We start from the raw sequence: 13,761 nt of genomic DNA on the forward strand, positions 1-13,761 counted from the left end.
CTCCAGGGATTCCTTCAAGAATTCCTCCAGGGATTCCTGCAGGGATTCCTCCAGGGATTCCTCCAGGGATTCCTCCAGGGATTCCTCCAGGGATTCCTCCAGGGATTCCTCCAGGGATTCCTCCAGGGATTCCTCCAGGGATTCCTCCAGCGATTTTTCCAGGGATTCCTCCAGGGATTCCTCCAGGGATTCCTACAGGGATTCCTCCAGGGATTCCTCCAGGGATTCCTCCAGGGATTCCTCCAGGGATTCCTCCAGGGATTCCTCCAGGGATTCCTCCAGGGATTCCTCCAGGGATTCCTCCAGGGATTCCTCCAGGGATTCCTCCAGGGATTCCTCCAGGGATTCCTCCAGGGATTCCTCCAGGGATTCCTCCAGGGATTCCTCCAGGGATTCCTCCAGGGATTCCTCCAGGGATTCCTCCAGGGATTCCTCCAGGGATTCCTCCAGGGATTCCTCCAGGGATTCCTCCAGGGATTCCTCCAGGGATTCCTCCAGGGATTCCTCCAGGGATTCCTCCAGGGATTCCTCCAGGGATTCCTCCAGGGATTCCTCCAGGGATTCCTCCAGGGATTCCTCCAGGGATTCCTCCAGGGATTCCTCCAGGGATTCCTCCAGGGATTCCTCTAGAGATTCCTCCAGGGATTCCTCTAGGGATTCCTCTAGGGATTCCTCCAGGGATTACTCCAGGGATTACTCCAGGGATTCCTCCAGGGATTCCTCCAGGGATTCATCCAGGGATTCCTCCAGGGGTTCCTCCAGGGATTCCTCCAGGGATTCCTCCAGGGATTCCTCCAGGGATTCCTCCAGGGATTCCTCCAGGGATTCCTCCAGGGATTCCTCCAGGGATTCCTCCAGGGATTCCTCCAGGGATTACTCCAGGGATTACTCCAGGGATTCCTCCAGGGATTCCTCCAGGGATTCATCCAGGGATTCCTCCAGGGGTTCCTCCAGGGATTCCTCCAGGGATTCCTCCAGGGATTCCTCCAGGGATTCCTCCAGGGATTCCTCCAGGGATTCCTCCAGGGATTCCTCCAGGGATTCCTCCAGGAATTCCTCCAAGTTTTCCTCCAAGTATTCCTCAAGGAATTCCTCCAGAAATTTCTTCAGAGATTTCATCAGGAGTTTCTCCAGTAATTCCATCAGGGATTTCTTCAGGAAATTCTCCAGGGGTTCTTTCAGGAATTCTTCCAAGTATTTCTTCAGGGGTTCCTCCAGAGATTCTTTCAGGAATCCTCCAGTGATTCCTCCAGCGATTTGGATATTGAAATTTTGAGCAACAGATATGCCAGCTGAGGCTGATGATTGGAAATTCAGTCCTTTAATGAAGCTTGTTTACCAAGATATATTCAAACATTTAAAATATCAGCAGTTAAAGTTCCACCAATAGGAGCTTGGATGATTATGCTCTCAATCATCATTGGTTGTTTTGATTATTATTTCTCTCCAAGAGTTTATTCTGACGTTAGCTCATCATTTGATTGACAACAAAAAAACAACACTGAATCCACAATACTAAGGAGCGTTTGATGCGCACCTTATCCCACCGCATCACCCGCACAACAACGGCCCACTCCAAACGGGTTCAAACGTAACGCGGCGCAACAACCCGGCACGTTTCGCACTAATAATTCAAAAGTTCGCTCGTTTCTCATCCAACAGCAGCAGCAGCAGCAGCAGCAACAGCACCACCGGTAGCCATGGTGGCAACGGCAGAAGCAGCTGGTGGCAGCACCCAGCTGGTGCCTACTCAAGTGAATAACTTCGGTTATGCATGTGTACCTAGTTAGTACACACCACAGTCATATTAATAAATGCAATCCTGTTCGAGTTTTGTATCTTTCTTTGGAGGGCTGAAAGTTCTCACAGCGCGAAATGGGCTTTTAACTGTTGCTGCTGCTGCTGCTGCTGCTGGATGGGTGGGCGATTGCATGCACTCTTACTTTCATGCGCATCGTTTGCATCTGATTCCCTGGTTACCTGCTCGATTTTTTGTTTTTCACAACAGCTGAACGATTAAAATCTTGAAGAAATAGAAAATAAATACACTATAAAACAGAAACAGCAACAGATAGTACAAGAACACGTCGCTCCGGCTGAGCCAGAGTTCACCGTTTCCAGTTAGCTACTCAATTCCGAATGTATTGGTTTCTTCTACGGCTAGCAGGAGCTTTTCGTACAGGATATCCGGCGTTGGATACGGTGGTAGATCCAAACGGTTGAAGCAGGTGTGCGCTCGCGGAAGGGCGTTCGGTTTGCCCCATTTCTCTATGCAGAACCGCCGTGGGCCGGTCGAGCCCCGAAGAGCTGCGAATCCTTCGTACGGGATGCTGGACGTTCCCGTCACAAACTGTAGTAACCGTAACCGTTGCTCGTTGGAGAACTTTTCGATCACGTGCCAGAACCACACTATCACCTGGTGCCCATCGTGGTAACCACTGCGGTACTCCGTATTTATCCGCCAATCGTTGAGATCTATTTCTGCCGTTCCGGCAATCACCAGCTCCAGTTCCCGCGCGTCGAATACCGACACCAGACGTGGATCGACGACTTCATAGAAGCCACGCACCAGCGATTCCGTCTGCTCCTGGACTCCACGCTCCAGCCGCCACTTCACCATCCGCTCCAAATACTCACGTTTGTTCTTCTCCGTGACGGGGATGTTCTTACCACCCGGCTTGAGCTCCCGCTCCACTACCCTACCCAGCAGCTCTTCCGTGACGCAGAACGTGAGCCCCAGTGACGTTCCGGATCCGATGTCGTTATCCCGGATCCACTGCAACGACTGATGAAATTCATTATCCAAAGATTCCAGATCACTTAGCGCTACCGGAAGCCGCAGCAGAGCTTTGTAGAACGGCCGGGTGAAGAAGGCGTCCAGAAGGTACTGATGGACGAGGGCCAACCCCAGGACACGACCGCTGAAGCGGAACCTACGTTCAAAAAATAAACTTGTCTTAACACACGAATCTCACGGCAACGTTCGGCTCCAAACTTACCAATCATGGCTGTTGTCCACGAAGGCCGACAGGGGCGATACCTGCACCGTGTAGGTATCGTTTGCTGAGTACTCGAACAGACCGTAGTATGGGTTGAACAGCTCGCGGGACAGCAGGAAGAAGAATTCACGAGACGGACCACCGTAGTCCAGGCCTTCTTCGGTGTCCCACAGCACGGCCAAGCGTCCCCGTTGGAGGTCTTTTTTGTTGGCGGACATGATCCGGCGGAAGGCATCCTCCAGCAGGTGGGACCGGCGGATGTGTAATCTGGAATTGGGTAGAAGGTAAATCATGAAGTTTGTTAGGACTAATAGAGTGCAATCGATCCAAAACTGGTCACAGTTAGGGACCCGAACAGGAAGAAATGATGCATCCACTGAATGGAAACCACTACTATTGCTAAAAAACTATATGTGAAGATGAAGTTATCGAAGATGCAAATGTGCAGATGCAGTGAGAGAGATTCTTTTGATCTGTCATTATAATGAGAAACCTTTATTCCGTTACCAGGGACAATGATCTGCGACAAGTGACAGACATCAGAAGTATTGCAAGAATATCGAGAACACCTCTGGAGATACACTAGTGGGCTACGGGCTTGTATGCAAACATACATACATTTATTAACATTCACATTAAAGACTAGACATAATCAAGAATAATACACCACAATACTCGGTTTGTGGCTGCCGCTTTCCATCCTCGGTCGCGCTAAATGCTCGCCACGTCATGCTCCACCTGGTCCGCCCATCGTCCTCTCTGCGCTCCCGCCACGCCTTATTGTGCCAACCGGATCAGTAGCGAACACCAACTTTGCAGGGTTGTTATCCGGCATTCTTGCAACATGCCCTGTCCACCGTATCTTTCCGGCGTTGGCCACCTTCTGGATGCTGGCTTCGCCGTAGAGTACAGCAGGTGGTTCATCCTTCTCCGTTACACACAATTCTCCTGCGCACCGCCGAAGTATGCTTCGCTCGAAAACTCCGAGGACCACCGGTCTTGTTAGCGTTTTGTACATGGTGTATTTGGTGGGAAGCTGACTAGACTGATTAAAGCAACGATAGGCGGTGTTCAAAACTGCGTAAGGATTTCGGGTGAACTATCCAGTTCATTCGAATCTTGCCGGGGACTGCGACATGGTGACGGACTCTCATATCTACTCTTCAACATCGTTCTTTTTTATAGGAAGAGGAAATCTGCTTCTACAGATACCGGAGAGGTAGGTCCTCAGGTTATGTGGGGTCGACACTAAAACCTCTTTCTCTCTCTGCCTTACCTTCGTGGTACGCCCGTTAGGGATGACTTCGAGAAGGGGGATGACTTCGTACAATGAGTACAGTACACTCTAATGGTAAGCGTTCCACCTTACCGCCTTAGGTTGTTCGCTCTTCCCCGGAGGCTCGGGCCCTGGCTAGTACATAGACTACCCGTTGGGCTCAAGCTCCTGGATGGGGAGGGGGAGCCAACTCAACCAGTTGTTGTTCGGCTCGCCATTTTTTCTGTAGTGCAAGGACGATTCGAGATACCGTGGAAGAAACGGCATCCCTCTTGCCCTCCCCCGTGCACATCCTTTCAACAATGTTGTCAGGAGTGATATCTCTACCGTATACCTCCTGCATACTCGACCTTTGCTCCACGAAGCGTGGGCATTCAAAGAGCACTTGCTCCGCGGTATCGTCGCAGTCTGCACACTACACTCCGGACACGTATGAGAGCTTGCATGTCCGAATCTGTACAGATACTACCTAAATCACCCTTAGCCTGACAGAAATTGTGTCAAGTGAAAATTCACCTCGCCATGGGGCCTGCTCCTCCACTTGGACACGCTCGGTATGAGCCTGTGTATCCATCTAACCTTGCTGGAGGATGACCAATCCCTCCGCCATTTCAACATCGACGATGTTCTGACAATCCGTCTCGCGCCTCTTGTCTCAATCGTTCTGACAATCGCGTCTCGCGAAGCACTCCTCGTCCTCTGACACCACAAGTGCTATGGGCATCATACCCGCCAGCACGCATACCGCGTCCTTTGGCACCATACGGTATGTGCTGATGACTCTAAGGCCCATCAACCTGTGCGTACTTTCGAGCCGCTCTACGTTTCGCTTGACCACTAGCGTGCTCGACCATGCAGCAGCGCCATACCGTAGTATGGAGACCGCTGCTACTGTCGCGAGAAGTCTACGCTTACTCGAGACTATTGCTGTGCTATTTGACATTATCTTCGATAGTGCCATAATCGCCATGCTTGCCCTCTTGCAAGCATATTCCACGTGGCTGCCAAAGTTCAGCTTATCATCGATCATGACTCCGAGTTGCTGCAATGAGCGCTTGGAGTTGATCTCGCACCCGCCTGTGGTGACCACCGCATGTTGTTCAGACTTGCGGTTGTTCACCACCACCACCTCCGTCTTGTGGTGTGCTGACGTGACCTCATCCAGTCTTCGATTATGCCAATTGCATGCGCCGCTGTCAGTTCCACTTCCTCTATCGACTCGCCGTATACCGTGAGGGTAATGTCATCGGCAAAGCCGACCAGCTTTACGCCCGGTGGAAGTGTGAGCCTCAATACACCATCGTACGCCGCGTTCCATAGTACCGCACGCAATATTGACCCTTTGTCGAACTCCCGCGGTGATGTTGTACCTCTTTTCGCCCTCGTCCGTGTCATCGAGTAGCACCCTATTCTGGGAATAGCTAAACCCCCCCCCCCCCCCCTTGGTCGATTCGGGAAGGGGGGTGGCAGCCCATGGTCTGACATCGTGGTGCGGGAACAAAGTTCCACGATCCTCTGCGGGTGAGCGTTTCGGGGGCACTGACGCTCCTTTCATTTTGGCCATGACTACTCTGCAGGCGTCGCCCCAGGGTGTCGTGTTGGCTGCCTGGCAGAGATTTTCGAAACACGCTTGTTTCCATGTCTTAATCTCTTTGTTCAGTGCCAGTTTAGCCGTCCTATAGGCCTCACCTCTTTCCGCTCTACCCTCATCGGTACGAGCTCTTTGCATCCTCCTCCTCGCTCTTGGGCTGGACGCTCTGAGCTCTGCGATTTCAGGACACCACCAGTATACCGGTTTTTGTCTATTTCTGGGTAGCACACGCCTAGGCATTGCGGCATCGCACGCACGGCTTAGAGATTCGGCTAGATCTTCACTGGACAGATCGTCGGTGTTAGGCTCCATAAGCAACCTTCCGACGAATGACGCCTTATGGAAGCGCGAGGTCAGCCATCCTCGATAGCTGTCGATGACCTTCGGCTGCGTCATCCTTCCACCATGTTCCACCCTATATCGTACCACCAGGTGGTCATTGTGCGTGTACCCATCGTTGACCCTCCAGTCTGAGCTAGGGTTTAAACCCGGGCTCCATAAGGTCACGTCAATGATGGACTCTGCACCGTTCCTACTGTAGGTCATTTTTTCACCTATGTTCACGACATCCACATTCAGTCTTGCCATGGCTTCGAGTAGTGCCCAGCCTTTCGCGTTAGTCGATCGGCTACCCCATTCAATCGCCCAGGCGTCAAAGTCTTCGCCGATGGCCACGGGACTCAGTCGTACTAGCGCGTTTGTTAACTCATCCAGCATTGCTGACAACTGGTCCATCGGCCACCTGGGTGGGGCATAACAGCTACAGTAATACACCCCATTGATATTTTATATTTCGAAGCCCTCGTGCGACCTGGATATTATTTCCTGGATCTAGAAGGTGTGATGTGACGAGTCGGGCTCAACAGCTGGAGAACGATTTTCACAAAATCTAGTCAATTTGTGTGCTTTGCGGACGACATGGACATTATCGTAATAACATATGCAACCGTGGCAGAGCTGTGCACCCGCCTGAAACACGAAGCAGCAAAGGTCGGCCTAATGATGAATGCCTCAAAAACAAAGTACATGCTGGTAGGCGGAACCGAACACGACCGGGTTTGTCTAGGTAGTAAAGTCACGATAGACGGGAATACCTTCGAGGTGGTGGAGGAATTCGTCTACCTCGGATCCTTACTGATGGCTGACAGCGACGTTGAAGAGTGAGCATGAGAGTCCATCAACAATGAAAGAATTCCAAAGTTATTAGGTCAGTACTTATCAGTAATCGGTGTTTCAGTTTCATCCAAAAACGAAAACCTGTAGTCGATGATGGTTTTGCTTAACTTGATAGACCGTACAAGAACTAACTACATCAAAAAATATCAAGGGTTCAAAATATCTTATCAACTGCTTGATCCTTTGATGAGTCCTCGTTCACACCTGGCCTCATAATGCAACCGGCGGATATCCATAGATCACCCCATCAGATGTGCACCGAACTGTGATGGTTTCCATCCAGTTTATCATTAAACACCAGAACCGCTGCGCAAATAGGTAATTAATTTATGATTCGCGGTCAAGCTTCACCCACCGCGTCTGCCCTGAAACAGAAACTAAAGCCACAAAACCGTGCGCCGCACCGCCGTCCGGTCCAACTTAGTCAGTCCAATAATACGATGTTTATCACATGCTACCGATGCCGCCGCAGCAACCGCCGCCGGTGCAGCTTGTTATACGACCACAACACCTTCCGCCCATTAAGTCGATTCCAAGACGTGCACTGATTTAAGGTTTTACCTTTTGAGTGCTCTTCGCATCGCACACATGGCTTAGATTGTTGCCGATTTTTGGAGGACGCATACGCATCATATCGCTGTACCGAATGACCGTGACAGTAAGATTTCCGGATTGACAAACATTCCCCTCCTGTGTGGATAGGTTGTTAGTCATGCATTTTTGGTTATCATGTCGAGTCGTTTCGCATGTTCCTGGTTTGAACAAGATAAGCTTTCGAATAGGAACTTGGATAGTTTGATAGGGGACACTATGGCTCAGGAACCAGTAAACAGTCATGAAGATTTGTTTTAACACGCTCAAATGAATCGAAACTGAACAATTTAAGAAGAGGTAAATTAAGCCAAGCAATACGCAATTAGGTACCTACTCTTAAATTGAAATTTGAATCTGTTACTGTAACTGTCAAAAATAGGGTCTGGGACTATTTGGGCAGGCGGACCCTTGATGCTATAACTCAGTCACTTGTAATGTTTCTGCAACCCTAATATTCACGGTATAGTTTGCTGATTCATGACATGATGGCAGCACGGTGGCACCCCTCCAGGAGGTTGTTCTTCTGGGATTCCACTGTAATTCCGTTTAACGATTTCTCCGCAAATTTGTTCCAAGACTCCTCCAGGAGTTTTATGTGTATTCCCAGGAAGCTCTTGATGTTTCTCTGGCGTTCTTCAAAGAGTTTCTTCTGAGATTCCTGAAGAGATTCCGTCTTTGATTCCTTCAAGAGCTCTTACCAGGATTCTTCCTGGCGGTACTCCACAGATTCTTCTAGATACTTTTTCTGGGATTTCTCCTCCAGAAATTCCATTCTTAATTCGCTTTATAGTTTCTTTTGGAATGCCTTCAGAAGGTTTTATTTTACTTCCAGAAAATAGTTCTGAGAATTCCAGCAATTTTACCTGGGATTTCATCCAGGTGTTTTCTCGGGGATTGCTTCATGAATTTGTTCCGAGATTCTTCCAGTAACTCCTTCCAAAATTCCGTCAAGGATTCCTTCCAGGAAGTCTATGCGAGATCACTCCGAGATGCGAGATCTTTCCAGGAATCTTACAAGAACTTTTTTCAGTATTCCTCCAAAAATTTCTTCGGGATTTTCCCAGGTTTCTCCAATTTTTTTTTCTGAGTTTTCTTCAGGCACTCCTTCTGTGGGAACTTCTTCCGGGATTCCTTTTGAAACTCATCCTGGGAAATTCTTCTGGAATTCTATCAGAAACTGTTTCCAGGATTTCTTCAGGAACTCTTTCCAGGATTCATCTAAGGACTTTTTTTTCTGGATTCGTTTAAGAGCTTCGTTAGGAATTCCTGCAGATCCATCTGGAATTCCTCTGGAAGTTCATTCTGGAATTCTTTCAGATGTTTCTATCGGAAATCCTCCAGAAGTTTATTAGGGAGTATTTTGAGAAACTCCTCCTGCAGTCTTCCTGGAGGAAATACTCCAGCAAGTTCCTTCTGAAGCCATTAGAAGAATATCGGATGGAATACCTGGAGGATTCCCGGAACTTCAAGAGAAATCCTTTGAAGTCACAGAAGGAATCTCAGAAGAGACTCCGGGAAGGACCCCGGAGGTAACTTCAGAAGGAATCCCAAAAGAATCTCAGATATACGATACCTCCCTGAGGCATCACAGAAGGAAATCCTAGAAAAAAATTTGTGGAGAAACCACGGAAGGAACTCCTGGAAGACGAAAGCATAAAATTTTAGAAAAACATCGCCTTACCTTCTGAAACAGTTACATATTTTGTCCTTCCTGAAGCTACGATCAAAGTTTGAGCGAAATCCATCTGAAGGGACGCTCAACGAGCTTGAAGTTAGTTTAGGAATTCATCTAAGAACTCACTCAAAAGTTTCTCCAAGCATTCCTCCTGACGAATTTGCAACTAGTTCTTCAGAAATATCTTTAGAAATTTCTTAAAATATTCAAGAAAACTTAAAGTATACCTCCATGGATGATTTGAAATATTTATTCAATTGTTCAATCAAGTATTTATTAAGAAACTCCTTCAGAACTTTCCCCAAGAATTTTCCAAAAACTTTTCCAAGGGATTTTCTTAGAAATTTCTTGAATTATTTCGGCATAAATTCTTCCAAGGATTCAGTCAGAAAGTCCTTCCCGGTCAAAAAAGATTTTCTAGAAATTCCTCCAAGCATTCTTTTACGAAACTTCACCAAGGATTCCTCCGGTAGTTTCTCCAAGCATGCTCCAACGATTGATTGCGGAATGCCAAACTAACAGGAATTCCTGCATTAGGAATTAAATCCAAGAATCCTTAAACAAATCCCTCAGACATTTTACGGGGACTCCTCAAAGGATCCCTCCACAAAATCCACCAATAATTTCGTCAAGAGTTTCTACAAAGATTTCTGCCGAAACTTATGCATGAATTTCATCAGCAATTGAATCCAGGAGTACTTAAAAAATTCTCTAAGAAATTTGACGGGAATTCAGAAAATTCTACAAAAAAATACTTTAATAATCTTTCTAAAGCTTCCTAAATTATTCTAGGAACTTCTGGAGGATTTTTTCCAAGGGTTATTTCAGAAACTTCTCCTATGATTCCTTTAGGAATTTCCCCCACAAGATTCCTCATCGAGAATCACAGCCTAGATACATTCCGCAATTTATTTTGTTATTCTTTTGAAAATTCCTGCAAGGATTCCTATAGGCATACATATCTCCAAGGACAGCTTGAGATATTTCTTCAAAGGGGTCCTTCTTATATTTCACCATATTTAATTCTTGAAATTCCACCAAAAAAGCTTTCAGAAATTGCTTTAAAAATTTGCTTGGAGAGTTCTTAAGGGATTCTAACGGAAACTCTTCCAACGACTCGTTCAGTGAATCTTTAAAGGATTCCTTCATGAACTTTCTCGCGATTTTTTTTAAGAATTCTTTTAAATATTGTTTCGGATTTCTTCACGTTGTTTCCATTGAGAATTTCTTAAATTCCTGCTTTAGGGATTCACCAAGACTTACTTTACTAATTTTTCATCAATTCCTTCAAAAATTTCTTCGAAAGCTCTTTTAAAGATTTATTCTAGATTTGTTCCTTGGATTGCTCCAGAAATTCCATCGAAGGTTTTTGATGGTTTCCTCCAAAGAATCTCAAAAGAATTCTTTCAAGGGCTGCTTTAGTAATGCCTTCTAGTATTTATTCAAAGATTCCTCTAAGTTTTCCAAGTTCCAAGGGCCAAGTTACAAATACAATCAACTCAGTTTGACGAATTGAGATGATGTCTGTGTGTATTTTTGTGTGTGTATGTTTGTGTATGTATACTGTGTACAAAAAAGTTCACTCACTTTTAAGGCACTTCTCATTGGCCTTTTCGGATTGGATTTTTCGGATTATAGCTTATATCGAACCGGAATTTTACCGCATTGTTTGCTATTGAAAATGTTAAAGATCGGTCGAGGCGTTCCGGAGTTATGACCATTTAAGTGATCCGGACTAGCACCGGTATAAAACTGAACCGAACATGCGACACCTCAAACTGTGGCAATTTTTGTGACCTTTAGCACGATGAATTTTGTGCGGAAATCAACACTGGAGACCAGATATTCCACAACTTTGGCCCAAAATTCAAGATGACAGCCTAAAATCCAAGAAGGCGGCTTCAAATTCAAGATGGCGGCTGTTTAATGGAGTCCCTGAAACAATGCTATATGGGTATATTTTGTATGGGGAAGGTGTCTAGACTCCTAAAATAGCGACCAGAATAACCAAAATGGCAGTCTACAATCCAAGATGGCGGCATCAAATTCAAGATGGCGACTGTTTAACGGAGTGTCAGGCCTTAAAACCGTGCAATGTGGGTATATTTAGTATGGCGTAGCTGTCCGGAGTTCAAAAGTGGCGACCAGAATATGCAAGATGGTGGCCTAAAATCCAAGATGGCTGCTCTAAGTTCAAGATGGCTGTTGTTTAATGGAGTTTTAGATGGGTGCCTTTTAATGGTGTTTTAGGCCCTAAAACCGTGGAATATGGGTATATTTGGTATGGGGAAAATGTCCGAAGTCCAAAAATGGTGACCAGAATATCCAAGATGGCGGCCTAAAATTCAAGATGGCGGCTCCAAATTCAAGATCGCGCCTGTTTAATGAAGTTTCAGGCCCTAAAACCGTTCAATATGGGTATATTTGGTATGGTGAAGATATCTAGAGATCAAAAATGGCGACCAGAATATCCAAGATGGTTTTAGGCCCTAAAACCGTGCAAAATGGGTATGTTTGGTATGGTGAAGATGTCCAGAGATCAAAAATGGCGACCAGAATATCCAAGATAGTTGTTTAATGGAGTTTTAGGCCCTAAAATCGTGCAATATGGGTATATTTTGTATGGCGAAGATGTCCGAAGTCCAAAAATGGCGAGCAGATTTTAAAAGACGGGGGTCTTAAATCTAAGATGGCGGCTTAAAATTCTAGATGGCGGCTGTTTAATGGTGTTTTAGGCTCTAAAGTCATGCAATATTGGTATATTTTGTATGGAGAAGATGTCCGGAGTCCAAAAATGGCGACCAGAATATCCAAGATGGCGGCCTGAAATCCACCCAGACAACCAATTTGCACGTATAATGAAGTTTATGTTCATGGTATACGTACTTTTATGCGGTAAAGTTACATCGCATAAGATGCAGTAAAAGTGCCTTATGCGTACAAAAGTGGAGGCGCTGTACGTACATTGACGGGAAGATAATGACGCTATATGACTTGAAGCGATATCTTATGCGATGTACGGTATGCACTATTGCGACGTAATATAGCACCTTATGCGACTTAAAAATATTCGAAATAAAAAAATCTTGTCACCTAAGTATCGAACTAATAACCTTTGGATTATCGAGCCGCACTTCACACTTAGCACCAAACACTACTTAAGAAACACACTGATTAAATGTCATGATATTCTAACTCACCTCAGTGCTTGTTGGAATGGACTTGGTTTCCGTGCGCTGTACGTGTTCGGCAGGCTCTTTGGAAATCAAAATGATGTAGCATGATTTCCCGCACAGTTACCACTACTCCTGTCTTGCTAGCACCACTCATTGTTAATTATAAAGTCAACAAAACAAAAATGATGACTTTGTAACTTGTTTTGTAACCATAATGATGACTTTTCACTTTCTTTTAGCTTTTTGGCACTCCAACAACACCTTTTTCATTGTTATCACATATCACATCTCAATATGCCAACGTTAACGATTCTAGCTTATGCGAGTTTGTATGTACATGTGAACGAGTTTATTTTCACTTTTATGCGATTTAGTTTGTACACCAATGCGAGTTAAACTGACATAATTAGAAAAGCACCAAGCGAAGTCGTATAATCATCGTAGTACGCAATTATGCGAATTCAATTGACACTTTGCGAGTTCACTCGCACGCTTTTGCGAATAAGCAAAGTTCGTCGCAACAAAACATCGGAATATCGTCTACTACGATGTAGTCATGCATTATGAAAGTTAATTTGCACTATTATATGATCTTACCAGATACATCGCAGTAAGTTCAAAAAATAACATCATATGCGATGAAAATTGTCCCTCAGCCATACATATATGCGATAGTGACTTAAAATAGTACTTTATAAGACGTACAGCGTGCATCCTTATGCGATGCCTGGTTGTTTGGGCAAGATGGCGGCCTCCGAATTCTAGATATCGGCTGTTTAATGTTGTTTTATGCTCTAAAACCACAAAATGGGTATATTTTGTATGGGGAAGCTATCAGGAGTGCAAAAATGGCGACCAGAATTTCCAAGATGGCGGTCTAAAATCCAAGATGGCGGTCTAAAATCCAAGATGGCAGCTGTTTGATGGAAATGTATGCCCTAAAACCATTAAAAATGGGTATATTTTGTATAGGGAAGCTGTCCGGAGTCCAAAATTGGTGACCTACTTTCAACATGGCGGTCTGATATCCAAGATGGCGGCTCCAAATTCAAGATGGTGGCTGTTTAATGGAGTTTAAGGCTCTAAAATCATGCAGTATGGGTATATTTGAAATGGGGAAGATACTTGGCGTCCAAAAATTACGATCAGAATATCCAAGATGGCAGCCCAAAATCCAAGATGGCGGCTCCAAATTAAAGATGGCGGCTGGTTGATGGAAATTTAGACCCTTAAACCATGAAAAAAGGGTATATTTTGTATGGGGAAGATGTCTG

General features: G+C 45.7%; 1 protein-coding gene across 6 annotated transcripts in view; it reads right to left on the reverse strand.

Annotated features, from left to right (window-relative positions):
• Nucleotides 1–2,009: 2,009 nt before the first annotated feature.
• Nucleotides 2,010–13,761, reverse strand: part of LOC109422806 (E3 ubiquitin-protein ligase HECW2) — a 149,468-nt gene continuing 137,716 nt past the window's right edge. For all 6 annotated transcript variants that reach the window (XM_062845522.1, XM_062845525.1, XM_062845524.1 and 3 more), the window contains 2 exons: nucleotides 3,000–3,266; nucleotides 2,010–2,933 (listed from right to left, as the gene is read on the reverse strand). In XM_062845522.1, the coding sequence (XP_062701506.1) occupies nucleotides 2,126–2,933; nucleotides 3,000–3,266 (1,075 nt within the window). In that variant the 3' untranslated portion in view covers nucleotides 2,010–2,125. The remainder of the gene's footprint in view (nucleotides 2,934–2,999; nucleotides 3,267–13,761) is intronic.

The sequence above is a fragment of the Aedes albopictus genome, chromosome 1, assembly GCF_035046485.1.
Source record: "Aedes albopictus strain Foshan chromosome 1, AalbF5, whole genome shotgun sequence".
NCBI classification, from domain to species: domain Eukaryota; kingdom Metazoa; phylum Arthropoda; class Insecta; order Diptera; family Culicidae; genus Aedes; species Aedes albopictus.